We start from the raw sequence: 13,955 nt of genomic DNA on the forward strand, positions 1-13,955 counted from the left end.
CCCAGAATTCTGAGGGCTTGGACAGGCCACTTTTTCCCTTTTACTGACAGCCTCTTGAGATTGTATTACTTTAGCAACTGTGCTCCTAGAAAGCGTATTAGGAACTCACCAAGTGGTGGAGGTGAGGGACAAGGGTGGGGAATTGGGAGTATAAGACTCGTTGCTTAAAAGCAAGCAACCAAAAAAACTTGGTAGACCTATTATAAAGAAAGCTTATAGGACTAGAGTCTGGAATGAGGTGGGGGAGAGCACCAATAATAAAGTTACATGAGTCTCACTGCGCTGCCTGCATTGGCTCTGATCATTGCCGTTGTCGTTGTTTTAGGGGAGACATGCGCCATACCAAATGATGATACCTTGGTTGGAAAAGCTGATGAGAAAGGTGGGGAACACCATTCTCCACAAGCAGGTGCAGAGGCAAAGCATCTTGTTTTGAAATTCAGAAATTGGATGTCTTAAAGTCATAATTGGTAGGTGAATGACTTTCCTTTCTCCTCTTTTGACAGAATCCATGATCGCTTCCATTGGAAATCCAACACAAGTACTGAAAGTTAAAGAGACATTTGGGACTTGGATAAGAGAGTCTGCTAACAAGAGTGATGAGCGGATCTGGGTGACTGAACATTTCTCAGGTACCTTCACTTGACAATGACCCACATCATTGTGGTAGTTGTGCCTTTAATCTGTTGCCTGCCTTCAGGCTTCTTCTATCTCTGTGTGTCTGAAATCCCTGCTGACTGGTGTCACAGAACTGCCCTTTATTTCAGACAGCACAAATGAGTGGGCAGAACACTTTTCTCAGTTGAGCACACTGGTGACAAGCCTTGCAGTTCAGGTCACAAGGACATGACCGGGGTATTCCCAACTTAGCTTATCCAGAAGGAAGCAAATATCATTATGACTCCAGTCTTAAAAGCCCCAAACCATAATGTGGAAGAAATATCAGACAAATTCTTGTGCACTGTCCATCTTTCTTTAAGGAGAGTACTTTTGGCCATCTTTCTCAGATATCTGTTGGACAGAGAGCCCAGGGGAGAAGGTGAAGTGCCATCTTGCAGACACACTGCATCTAAGCATGACCCTAGTTATACTGCCCCAGAGGGACGTGGTCAGGGATTGCCAGTGAGGGTAGCAGTAGCCTCATTCCAGAAGGGGTCTGACCATATTCACTGGTCAGAGCGATAGCTGAGACACTCTGCTTCATTTCATCAGGGCCAAGTGATCAGCGGGTAGTGACTGCGTGGGTTGCCAGCCAAGAAGGATGCTGGCTCAGAAGGAAAGAGGAACACTGTGAATTAGCAGTGGCAGGAGGAGGCAGGAGGTGACTGCCCAAGTGCCAAGTGTTTGCTATTCCCAGTACAGGCCTATATCGGTCTGATAGATTTTATAAACAATCTAGGGTATGCTGGGAGGGAGTGATACAGTTTTCCTAGGAGGAGTAAAGCCAACTCTGTGGCTCCTACCTTTGAAGCATGGTTTAAGAATCCAGAGAAGAAAACTGGACTTTGAGTTTGGGAGTCTGAGACTCTAACCTGGACGTGAACCCTTGCAGGACACCTCACTCTCAAGTTCCCTCTTTCTAACTCTCTCCCCTGACTCACTCCCAAGCTGTGATTGCCTCTCCCTGGCTTTCCCCCTGCAGGCATCAGGGTGAAGGAATTCAAAGACCAACCCTCCCTGTTGAATGGCAGTTACACTCTCGTGCATCTCCCATATTATTTCCATGGCTGCGGGCATGCCGTTCACAACAACTGTCTCTACTACCACAAAGGAGGCTCCAACACCATAGTGAGGTGAGTCATTTGGGTCACAGCTGTCTTTCCGCATCCCAGACAGCACCTGTGTGGTGCTTTAGTAATCTGAGAGCTACTTAGGGTTTGGGACTGTGGTGCCATCATCTTCCTGTCCCCAGAGCCTGGCACACAGAGGTCAGTCAGGGTTTTCTGACTGAACCACAGGAAACAGTGAGTGAGCCCCATGACCCAGCCCTGACCTGGGATCTGCAACATTGCTGCTTGGGACACCAAGACTAAGGTCAGAGCCAGAGAGAAGTAGACCTGGTGTGATTAGGGCTGCAGCTTTGTCATCCTTTGAGAAAAGAAGCAGCCAGAACCTAGCTCTCCCTAGCCAGGAAGGTTCACGCACACTCAAAGTTTCTGAAAAACTTTGGGTGTGAAGAATTTCATGTCCCAGCTGAGATCATTGAAGACTAAGGATGACAGTGCAAAGCCAGGGAACTTTGCGTTCAGATTGATCTGTCATCTTGATGGAGCCCTTGCCAGGCCACCTGTCTTCCTCTCTGCTTACCAAGGGGAAGGAAAGTGGTCACCTGGGTAAGCTGTGCTCGGGGTGGCAGCCATGTCTTCCTGACTCCCCAAAAGAATTGCTAAAATTTTGTCTTTGTGGCTCAAGAAGAAATCAGGTTTTGGGCCGAGGCAGGGCATCTTGGGAAATAAAGAGAGTAGGGAGCTCAAGTCAGGTTCCAACTTCTCCTACTCACTCCATGGCCTCAGACAAGACACCACCTCCTGTGGTCTGCAGCCCTCCAGCTGTACCCTTATCTGAGATAATTCCAGTATTATGAAAGCCATGGTCCTAGTCATCCAAAACAAGAGATAAGGACCTGAGAGAGGGCTGGGTCCCTCTTCCCTTGCCCTCACGGCCCTCCTCCACTTGGTGAGGTCCAATCGCAACAACCTTGCTGGCATTGAGTGTGGGTGAGGATGGGGGTGGGACACATGTCAGCTGTGGCTGGAAGCATCTCCTCCTCCCCCTCTCATCTCCCTCTCCCAGGCCTCCCCATCATTTCCATATCTCCCTGGCTACCTCATTGGGCAGAGTCTTGTGTTAACAGCAAACAACAACCAACCCACCTCCTGTTCAGAAGCCAGTACTCCCCAGACACATTCCTTCCCATGACATTTCTCCTCATTTAATTCTGCAGCTCCCTACTGCCACAGCACTGTTTTTACATAGGGATGAGGGTGGTAAGGGAGTTCCAGGATGAGTGAGCCCCAGAAAGAGGATTGGCCTCTCCAAGAGTGTCTTCTAATGAAGCTACATGTGTCTGACACACTACTTTGGCCTGCTCTATGCCAGGCCACAGGTGGGGCCAGGGGACAGGCAGGCTGGAATAAGACCCTGTTTTTCCTGTGAGGGGTCAGGCCTCCTCAAGAAATGCAGCTGCTAGGTACCAGACCAACGGTACTGATGGACTGATTGGCAGTTCTGAGCTCCAGACATTCAGAGGAAGAAGCAGAGGTGGGCAGGCAGGCTGTTCTCAAGGCCTTATTTTCTCTGGTGTCTCTCACACTTACCTCAGGGTCTCTTGATTGACTCCAAGTTTGTTAGTTTAGGCTCCACCGCATATCTGCAGATTCATGCTTCCCCTATTTCTTCTCCTGCTCAATGGCACCCTCTTGTGTTTTTCTTCTCATTTAGCCTAACGTTCGTGAATTTTCATTCCTGGAATTAGGTAACTTTTGAATCATAATCAACTTTTAGATATGGTCTGGATTTGGAGTCTGCCTGGTCAGACAGCCTCCAGGAGCTGAGGGCATGGGATTCCATGCTGTAGCTGAATTTATCCAGTCACTTTCCTGACAAAAAAACTGCATGACCTTGACTTGGCTACGTTTCTTCTCAGCTGACAACTTTCTTCTTCATTTAGACCACTGTGACATTTTTGTCGTAAAAATTCCAGCATGGGGTAGAGGAAGAACCCCCAAAATTGCAGTTAGAAAACCTAAATTCTAACTCTGGCTACTTACTCATATTCCTGGGCTAGTCACTTTCTCATGTGTAAAATGAAAAGACTGGACTAGATCATTTTTTAAGGCCCCTTGCAGATCTAAGAATCTTAGGGCATTTTAGGAGGTTGGCAAACAACTGAGGAGTCATGAGGGTAAGGAATTTTCCTGGGGCACGTGGCACGAAGGTGGACACTTTAGATGTAGTCAGCATCCTTTACATCCTTGGTATGCAGAGCATTGTGGGTAAACCAGTAGACCTAGAATTTAGAAATGCAGAATCCCAAGCCCCACTCCAGTTTAATAGAGGAGACAAAACAAAAACAAAAAGCAAAAAACAAAAAACCTACCATTGTCCACAAAAATGCTGACTCATATCTACCTTTTTCACATTTCAGATTTGAATTTGGCAAAGAAACATCCCAAACTCTGAAACTTGAAAATGCCCTGTATTTTGATCGAAAATACCTCTTTGCAAATTCCAAGACTTACTTCAATTTAGCTGTGGATGAAAAGGGTCTTTGGATTATCTATGCTTCAAGTGTGGATGGCTCAAGCATTCTTGTCGCCCAGTTGGATGAGAGGACATTCTCTGTGGTGCAACACATTAATACCACATACCCCAAGACCAAGGCCGGTAACGCCTTCATTGCCCAAGGGATCCTTTATGTCACGGACACCAAAGATCTGAGGATAACATTTGCCTTTGATTTGTTAGGAGGGAAACAGATCAATGCAAACTTTAATTTAAGAACTTCCCAGTCTGTTCTTGCCATGTTATCCTACAATATGAGAGACCAGCATTTATATTCATGGGAAGATGGTCATTTAATGCTTTATCCTGTGCGGTTTTTGTCAGCTACAATAAACCAGTGATGAGATGCATTCTGTTCCCCCTTGACAAGTTTCAGATGTTCTCTGGTACCATGAATATTCCAACATAAAACTTGTCTTTAGGGGAACCAGGTCCTTAGCTGTCATAATCTCATGACATGAGTGTTTATATGGTCAGGGAACCCCCTTTAAATTCAGATTCCGGGGCGCCTGGGTGGCGCAGTCGGTTAAGCGTCCGACTTCAGCCAGGTCACGATCTCGCGGTCCGTGAGTTTGAGCCCCGCGTCGGGCTCTGGGCTGATGGCTCGGAGCCTGGAGCCTGTTTCCGATTCTGTGTCTCCCTCTCTCTCTGCCCCTCCCCCGTTCATGCTCTGTCTCTCTCTGTCCCAAAAATAAATAAACGTTCAAAAAAAAATTTAAAAAACTAAAAAAAATAAATAAATAAATTCAGATTCCTTAGAGGAAAATAGCAACAAACTGGAGGTCAAGATGGCTATGATTTGGTGATTTCTCCACAGACTATCTGGGCAAGTTACCCTTCTCTCTGTGAGCCTTGTTTTCCTGACTGGTAATATGAAAGGGCTGCCAAAGATGACTGGCAAGATTCCCTCCACCTGTAGGCATTTCTGTGCTTCTCGGCTGTTACTGCTTTCACAGCTGTTACATATTTGGTTTGGTTTTTTGGTTTTTAGCCACATGCTGAGCAAATTTACCTCCGAGATAAGCCCGAACACTTTTGAGCAATGAATTCCTTAGTAGTGACTTGTGTTCAGTGCCTTGGGAAGCTGCATGGACCCTTTAAGGCTGTGGAGGGACCACATTACCCATAATTTACTACCATTCTCTGCGTCCGCACCAGCCACCACAGCACTGGAATGAGCATCATCCTGGGCTCGAGTTTGCCGCTCCAAAGTTAAAAAAAGCCAGGCACAGCTACATGCTCAGGCTTGCTAATGAAACAGAAACAGGCACTGCCAGGTTCCTATCAGTCTCTGATCCTGCTGTAGATCACAAACACTGAATCCTCACGTCACCCTGGCTGCTGCTTTCACTGCTACGTATCTGCTATCAACTACTAAATATTATGTGAGTAGGCATTAATCTGGCTAGAACCATGGGAAGCCCTTTGCAGTTTTTGGAAGAGGCACCATTTGTGATTATTATCTAGAACAGGGACGGGCAAACCATGGCCCTTAGGCCAAAGTTAGACCATTGCAAGTTTTTGTGAAGCTGTATTGGAACAGGGTCACTCGCCTTTGCTTGTGTATCAGAGTTTGTGACTACTTTTGCTCTACAGTGGCAGAATTGAGTTGTTGCGAAAAAGTTGAGTAGGGGCCCTGCAAAGCCTAGAACATTTACCCTTTGGCCCTTTACACCAAAAGTTTGCCAACTTCTGGGCTATAAAGTGAGGCTGATTGTTGGCAGGGCTTATTCGCCAGAGGCTGTTTGTTATGTTTTGTTTTATTCCAGACAAAGAAAGAGTAATAATACGGTTTGAGTGTTTGGTCGAGGGGAAGGGTGAGAACAGCATAAAATTAAGTGGCCCTCCCCCAAAGCGGTTAGTAAACCGCTCTTTCCCTAATGTAGTTTCAAAGGATGTCATCTGATCCCATTGGAAGCTAGGAGAAAAATCCAGTTTAACTTGCACCTGAATGCCCTTAAGTATGTATTTTCTGCCGATTCAGTTCTTCAGACATCCTGCAGCCTGGTGTATGGGCAGGGCTGCTGAGAGGAGAGAGGAATCTGGAAAGTTACTGGGGTCCCACAGCCAGGAAGGAAGGGGACCCAGAGAAATCTTATGTAAAGATTTTTTTATCTGTTTGCCTTCACTGAATTCGTGTGTGTGTTGGAGGAGAGCCACACACTCAGGGTTTTTCATACTTGGGGGCCCTGAGTGTGGCCTGATCACTTATTTAATGGAAGCATTTTGAAACTTATGGGCTATACATATTTGGGTATTTAAATCTCCCCACCCCCTGAAAACACTTAGGCAGCTACTGGGGACTTCTTTGTTGTTGTATTCTCAAAATAATGGATATTTGAAAGCTTTTCTTCACTTCTCTGTTAGATTGGTTGTGTCCTGTCAGCATAGCTTAAAAAAAAATACTCTTCAGATTCATGTTTTGTAACAAAGTAAAATAGTTTCATACTTAAGATCAATGCATCTAGAGAATACTAGTCTTTTAAAGTATTTGAATACATGTGTTTCTGTTTTTGGACATAGGGGACCTGGATATGAATACAGTTTCATAGTAATAGTGGTATTAGTAATATATACATCCAATACTAATTATATATATGGTAGCAACCAAAGAATCTTGTTGAATTAGCACATATTCCTTTCAGAAAAAATTTTTTAGAAACCTCAGTCTTGATATCTGAACTATCCTGACTCCCTTAATTGTGGGTATGGGATTATATACTCACTGCTAGGGAAGTTCATACTGGGATTTTTTTTTTCCCCATGGAGGATTAATATCGGGATAACTGAGTCTGAGCAAGGTGTAAGTAACAATATAATAGGGTTGAAGGTTTGTCTTTACACAAGGCAAAGAATCCAGATTTTACTCCTTCTTGCCTGCAAATACTACTTTATTAAAAAAAAAAAAAGGCTTGGGCTCACTGCTAAAGTAGAATGTACAACCTAATGTTTTTAAGTCAAGATACCATTTTAGAAGTTTACATTGTCACTTATAATCAAAGTTGCTTTAAAGCACTTTTCAAATATCTGCACTTCTGATGTCAGAATCAAAGCAGATAATTTCCTAATTCTTCTTTAATCTAAAATAGATAGCTTTCCCCTGGAAAGTAAATAAAACTGTCCTCCCAACCTCAAATGTAGGCCAGACACTATTTCAAAGCATTTTCTCTCAAAGTGATAATGTGTCGTATCAAAGCCGTGCAGGTGGTCATGGTCTCAAGTGGATCACTAAGCACAGATGTTATGACAGAGAAAGAGTTCTGGGGTGAAAGCTTTAAAATGAGGAGTTCAGGGGCACCTGGGCGGCTCAGTCAGTTAAGCGTCTGACCTCAGCCCAAGTCATGATCTCCTTTTCAGGAGTTTGAGCCCCGCCTTGGACTCTGTATTGACAGCTGAGAGCCTGGAGCCTGCTTCGGATTCTGTGTCTCCCTCTCTCTCTGCCCTTCCCCTGCGCATGCTCTGTGTCTTTCTCTGTCTCAAAAATAAATAAATGTTAATAAAAAATTAAAATGAGGAGTTCCGGGCTTAGGTCCCTTCGCAGTCATTCCCTTCAAGGTTGCTAAGTGAGGGGCCAATGAGACGCTATGATCCTTGAAGAGCCAGGAGTCACTTTCCAACTTCAAGGTACATTTTGTCTGTGACTAATGTCAAACCACATGAAGAGGTATGTGATAGGGCTTTTCAGTTTCTCCGCTGCTGCTGGGACCTGGTGTTGATGGGATGTCCAATCTGTAACCACAGATCTGAACAATTCTGAACAACAAATGAATCATGGTGAATGTCTCTCTTTTGGTTGCCGTTTATTTAACGTTAGTCAATAAAATAAGTCATACGTTGAAACAAGTGTATTCTTATTTTTACCTCCTGTTGATTTACATGTAACATTTACAAGAAAAAATAACAACCCAAAGCAATATTGTGGAAGAATTACATTGGTTGCTCCTCTGTTGAAACTCTTGGAATTTGCTGACTCCTGAATACTGAAAAGTCGTTGATACGGACTATGTGTTCTCTATAGGAAAACCCGAAAAATGTAGAAACCAGTAACTAGAACTAGAGACAGACATAAACTCAGTGAAGATCTGCTAATTTATTGACATAGGCAAAGCAATTGGAAAGAACATAACATTTTGATCTAAAATAAAATAAGACAGATTTTAAAAAACTGAATTGGTGTGAATTTGGGCAGGTATCTTAATCCCTCAGCCTCTGTTTCATCTGTAAAATGTATAATAGTATTACTTACCTCCTTTGATTTTTTCTGTGTCAAATGACAAATGCTGTGAAAATGATATAATTCTTGATAAATTATTGTTACTTTTACAGTTCATCCTTCTGGAGAATCAGATTCTTGCAGCCTCATTCGAGGGTTGAGGGACTGCATCAGGGACACCACACCACAGTTTCTGTCTGCTGGCCTGTTTGATTAGGCGGTTAACACGTCACATCCCCCAAAATGGTTCTTAGCAATGTAACGAATTTACAATAAAACTGACTCTAATGAAAACGATGGACTTTTCCCTCTGCCCTTCCATCCTCCCTTCCACAGGTGCTGAATCAAGGGCACTTCTCAATGACATCCTCCTGGCTGAGCTCCATCCCAGAGCTTGCTTCCTGGGAAACGCAACCTGTTGTAGAGTTGCCAGGTAAACTCCAGGATGCCCAGTTAAAACTTAAATTGAGATAAAGAACAATCGCAACATTTTTAGTGTAAGTATGTCCCAGGTATGGTACAGAATATATTTACAATTAAAACTTGTTTGTCTGAAATTCTAATTTGACTGGGAGTCCTGCAACCCTAAACAGTTGTGGTCCTAAAAAGAAGCCACTGAGATCAGGTTTTGGAGCTGGATCATTGACCACCTGTTTACAATGAGGACCCCATTGCTGGTAGTAGATTGAGCACAATTAGCCTTTGGGACAATGCGATGGTCCATTTGTTAAGACTTTGGTGATGAATGGTATACCAGTGGAAAGGAATACCTTAGCTAATGTTATGTATCAGATGTTTGAGAATTAGGGAGAAATAGGGACTAAAAAGGAAACAAAATCAGGAGGGAGGCTGTTGCTAAGCTTGATTGGCCCTCTGGAAAAAGATAAAACGCTGAAACCAATTAATTGCCAAGTGAAAGCTACGTGAGAAAGCCCAGGTAGGGCCTCCTTCGCAGCATACAAAGAGGCTCTGATCTCTTGCAGTAGAGAGCAGGAAAAAATGAGGACCCGACCTTGGACTTGATCAGAGTTGCCAAGCTCAGAAGAAGGTGAAACTCACAGAGAAGTTCGCTGTACCAAGGTGAGGACCCAGACAGGGAAAGATTCGGAACCTGCCATATGGGATGGGGATATCTAGGTTGGCTGCTTCCAAATCTCATTGTGTGTAGTATTTGTGGTCATTTGGAAACAGAGGAAATTCAGGGCTGGGTTACACTAAGTAAGCTTGTTGGCAATTTTTTTTCTGCAAAAGGTCTGATAATAATTTAGGCTTTGTAGGCCACACTGTCTCTGCTTAACTGTTTAACTCTGCTGTTGTAGCTAAAAACAATCCTAGACCACACATAAGTGAGGAAGCATGGCTATATTTCAAAAAAAACTTTCTGGGCATTGAAATTTGAATTTTATAATTTTCAAGTGTCATAAAATGTTTTTCTTTTGACTCTTAACTATTTAAAAATGTAGAAAACCATTCTTAGCTTACAGATTGTACAAAAACAGGTGGTAGGCTTTATTTGACCTACAGTGCGGTTTGCTGACCCTTGGTGTGATACTGTGATTTAGAATTAGACATACATATTTGTTCTTTGTCCCCTTTTCTTACACAGAGCTCCTAAAACTATTGGAATTTCCTGTGATTAGAGCCATAAAAAAATGTCTTTTATTGTTAATGAGGTGACTTTTGAAAAGCCCCTAAACAACCTAAGGATGGAGGCTGGTTGCCAGGGCACCCAAATATGTTATTAGAAGGTTGGGACTTTGAGTCCCACCCTGACCTCCAGGGAGAGGAGATGGGTTGGAGGTTAAATCAGTTGCCAGCGGCCAGTGATTTAATCAATCATGGCTGTGTAATGAAGCCTCCATTAAAAACCCAAAGGACTTAATGTATTTTCTGTATTTATGAGTCTGTTCCTCTTTTTGTTTTATTGAAGTTTAGTTGACACATAATGTTACATTATTTTCAGATGTACAACATAGTGGTTCGACAACTCTATTAAACTCACCACAAGTATAACTACCATCTGTCATCATAGAACGCTATTACAATATCATTGACTATATTCCCTATATTGTATTTTTTATCCCTGTGACTTACTCATTCCATAACTAGAAGCTTGTGTCTCCCACTCCCTTCGCCTCCTCCCCTCTGGCAACCACCAGTTTCTTCTCTGTACTTATATTCTATTTATGCTTTTTTTGTGTGCATTTTGTTTTTTCAATTCTACACATAAGTGAAATCATATTGTATTCGTCTTGGTCTGGCTTATTTTACTTATCATAATATCCTCTAGGTCCATCTATGTTGTCTCAAATAGCAAGAACTCATTCTTATGGCTGAGTAATAGTCCATTGTGTATATACACCACATCTTTCTTTACCCATTCATCTACCATTGGACACTTAGGTTGCTTCCATATCTTGGCTATTGTAAATAACACCGCAGTAAGCATAGGGATGTGTATATCTTTACAAATTAGTGTTTGTTTCCTTCAGGTAGATACCAAGAAGTTGAGTTACTGCATCATATGGTACTTCTGTTTTTAATTTTTTTAGGAAACTTCATACTGTTTTCCACGGTGGCTGCACCAATTTACCTTCCCACCAACTGTACACGAGGGTTCCCTTGTCTCTACATCCTTGCCAACACGTGTTGTTTCTGGTCTCTTTGATACTAGCCATTATATTCAACACCTGATGATGATGATGATGATTTAAAAAATGGACAAAAGACCTGAATAGACATTTTTCCAAAGAAGACATACAAATGGCCAACACATGAAAAGATGGTCAACATCACTAATTATCAGAGAAATACAAATCAAAACCACAATGAGATATTCCCTTGCAACAATCATTCTGCCTTTTAATGGAGGTATTTAAACAAGGAATTAGTGAACTACAGTCTGCTAGGTTACCTATTTTTGTAAATAATGTTTTATTAGAATGCAGCCACACTCATTTCTTTATGTATTGACTGACACTTTTTTTTTTTTGTGCTACAACAGCAGAGTTATGTAATTGCTACAGAAACCTGCTGCAAACATAAAATAATTACTATTTAGCCCTTTAAGAAAAGGTTTGCTGACCCTTGGCTAGACCATCTACGTTTAATGTAATTATTGTTATGGTTGACTTAAATCTATAATCCTGATATTGTCTCATCTGTTGTTTTTCTTTTTCTGCTGTTTTTTGAACTGATTGAATTTTTTAATAACTCCACCTTATTTTCTTTCTGGGCTTTTGGTTATAATAAGTATAAGTTGTTACAAACAACTTACTGTTGTTTTATTTTCCTTTAGAGTTTATCGTGTGTATTTTTATCAGTGTACCTGTACTTTTTTAGCATAAGAAGCTTAGAACAATATATTTCCATTCTCTTCTGGCCTTTGTGCTATTGTTCTTATGCATTTTACTTGTACATATGGTATGCAACCAGCAAGTATTAGTATTTTTGATTCAAGTAGACAGTCATCTTTTAAATATATTTTAATAATGAAGAAAGAAGTCTATTCTTTGCCTATGTAGTTACCAGTGTTGGTGATTTGTGTTTCTTTGTGCAGATAGATCTCCATCTAGTATCATTCCTCTTTGGATTGAGGGACTGACTTCCTATACATGACTTTCACATTTCTTAGTGCAGATCTGCTGGTGATAAATTCATTTACCTTTTCTTTGTTGAAGTCTTTATTTCACATTCTTTTTGTGCTTCTTTTTTGGCAAGGCAATTAGGTCTCCCTTGCTTTTATCCCCAGTTTGAGCGATAATTGACCTATAACGTTCCTTAGTTTTAGGTGTACAACATAATTATAGGATATATGTAAAGTGAAAAAATTATCACAGTAAGTTTAGCTAACATCTATCACCTTACATAAATTCTTTTCTTGTGATGGGAACTGTGTGTGTGTGTGTGTGTGATGAGAACTTTAAAAAGTCTACTCTTCTAGCAATCATCAATTATGCAATATGGTATTGTTAAATATAGACGTTATACATTCTATCCTCAGAACTTATATATTCTATAACTGGAAGCTGTTACCTTTACCTCACATTCATGTATTTCCCACTGACAAGCCCCCCCCCCCCAACAAATAATCTATTCTCTATCTCCTTAAATTGGATTTTCTTAGATTCCACATGTAAGTGAGATCATAAGAATATCTTTCTCTGCCAGACTTAATTTCACTGAGCATAATGCCCTCAAGCATGAACCTCAGGGTGAATGATCAAATAGGTTGTTTCCGAATTAGGCTGTCATTGTAATTATAGCTATGGCTACAATGAACATTTGGATGCAAACAGCTTTTTCAGATAGAGATTTCATTCCCTTTGGGTATATACCCAGACTGGAATATGGAATCATATGAAAGTTCAATTTTTAATAATTTGAACCTCCATAATATTCTCTATATCACCGTAGCAATTTATATTGCCAACAACAGTGAAAAGGAAATCCCTTTTTCTCATCCTTACCGATACTTGTTATCCCTTTGTTACATTTCTATTTGATGTTATCTCTTTGTTGTTTTAACAGGTGTGAAGTGCTGTCATTGTGGTTTAGATTTGCATCGCTCTAATTCATGATGTTTGAGCCCCTTTTCACCTTCCTCCTGGCTACTCTGTCTTATTTGGGGGAAATGTCTCTCTACTTGGTGCCCTTGGGCGTTTTCTAATTGGATGGTTTCATTTCTTTCTACTGAGTCATATGCATTTGTTAGATGTTATGGATATCAACCCCGATCAGATATGATGTGTTAATGTTTGTTCTCCCATTCTGCAGCTTGCCTTTTCATTTCCTAATGGGTTCCTTGGCTGGGTGGGAGCTTCCTTGGCTGGGTGGGAGCTTTTTAGTTTGGTGTAATCTCACTTGTTTGTTTTTGCTTTGGTTGCCTTTGCTTTGGGGGACAAATCAAAAAAATCATTGCCAAGATTTACATCAAAGAACTTACCTACTGTGTTTTCACCTAGGAGTTTTAGGATTTCAGGTCTCATGTTCATGTCTTTAACCCAATTCGAGTTGATTCTTTCGTATATGGTGTAAGAGAGGAGTCCACTCTCATCCTTTTGCCTGTGGCTGTCTACTTTTCCCAGCAATTTATTGCAGAGACTATCTTCTTTCCATTGTTTACTCTTGACTCCTGGTCATAAGGTGGTCACAGATGAGTGGGTTTATTTCTAGGTTCCCTATTCTGTTCCTTTGTGTCCATTTTTATGCCAATACCATACTATTTTGATTTTTTTTAATGTTTATTTATTTTTGAGAAAGAGAGAGAGCATGGGCAGGGGAGGGGCAGAGAGAGAAAGAGACACAGAATGTGAAGCAGGCTCCAGGCTCTGAGCTGTCAGCACAGAACCCAACGCGGTGCTCAAACCCATGAACCATGAGACCATGACCTGAGAAGAAGTCGGACACTTAACCGACTGAGCCACCCAGGTGCCCCTTAATTGAGGTATAATGAAGA

The 13,955-nt window shown here is 41.7% G+C and overlaps 1 protein-coding gene and 1 long non-coding RNA gene across 2 annotated transcripts in view; both read left to right on the plus strand.

Annotated features, from left to right (window-relative positions):
• The window catches only part of GLDN (gliomedin), a 59,441-nt gene extending 54,800 nt beyond the window's left edge, over positions 1–4,641 (plus strand). The window contains exons 7-10 of the mRNA XM_040492688.1: positions 326–409; positions 507–632; positions 1,643–1,793; positions 4,148–4,641. Coding sequence (XP_040348622.1) covers positions 326–409; positions 507–632; positions 1,643–1,793; positions 4,148–4,625 — 839 coding nt within the window. The 3' untranslated portion in view covers positions 4,626–4,641. The remainder of the gene's footprint in view (positions 1–325; positions 410–506; positions 633–1,642; positions 1,794–4,147) is intronic.
• A 394-nt stretch (positions 4,642–5,035) lies between these two features.
• On the plus strand, positions 5,036–9,589 carry LOC121041701 (uncharacterized). The gene is made up of 3 exons (XR_005795819.1): positions 5,036–5,669; positions 8,834–8,994; positions 9,481–9,589. It is a non-coding gene; the product is annotated as an uncharacterized LOC121041701 (long non-coding RNA).
• Positions 9,590–13,955: the final 4,366 nt, after the last annotated feature.

Source organism: Herpailurus yagouaroundi, unplaced genomic scaffold, assembly GCF_014898765.1.
Source record: "Herpailurus yagouaroundi ecotype Mexico unplaced genomic scaffold, PumYag 184, whole genome shotgun sequence".
NCBI lineage: Eukaryota > Metazoa > Chordata > Mammalia > Carnivora > Felidae > Herpailurus > Herpailurus yagouaroundi.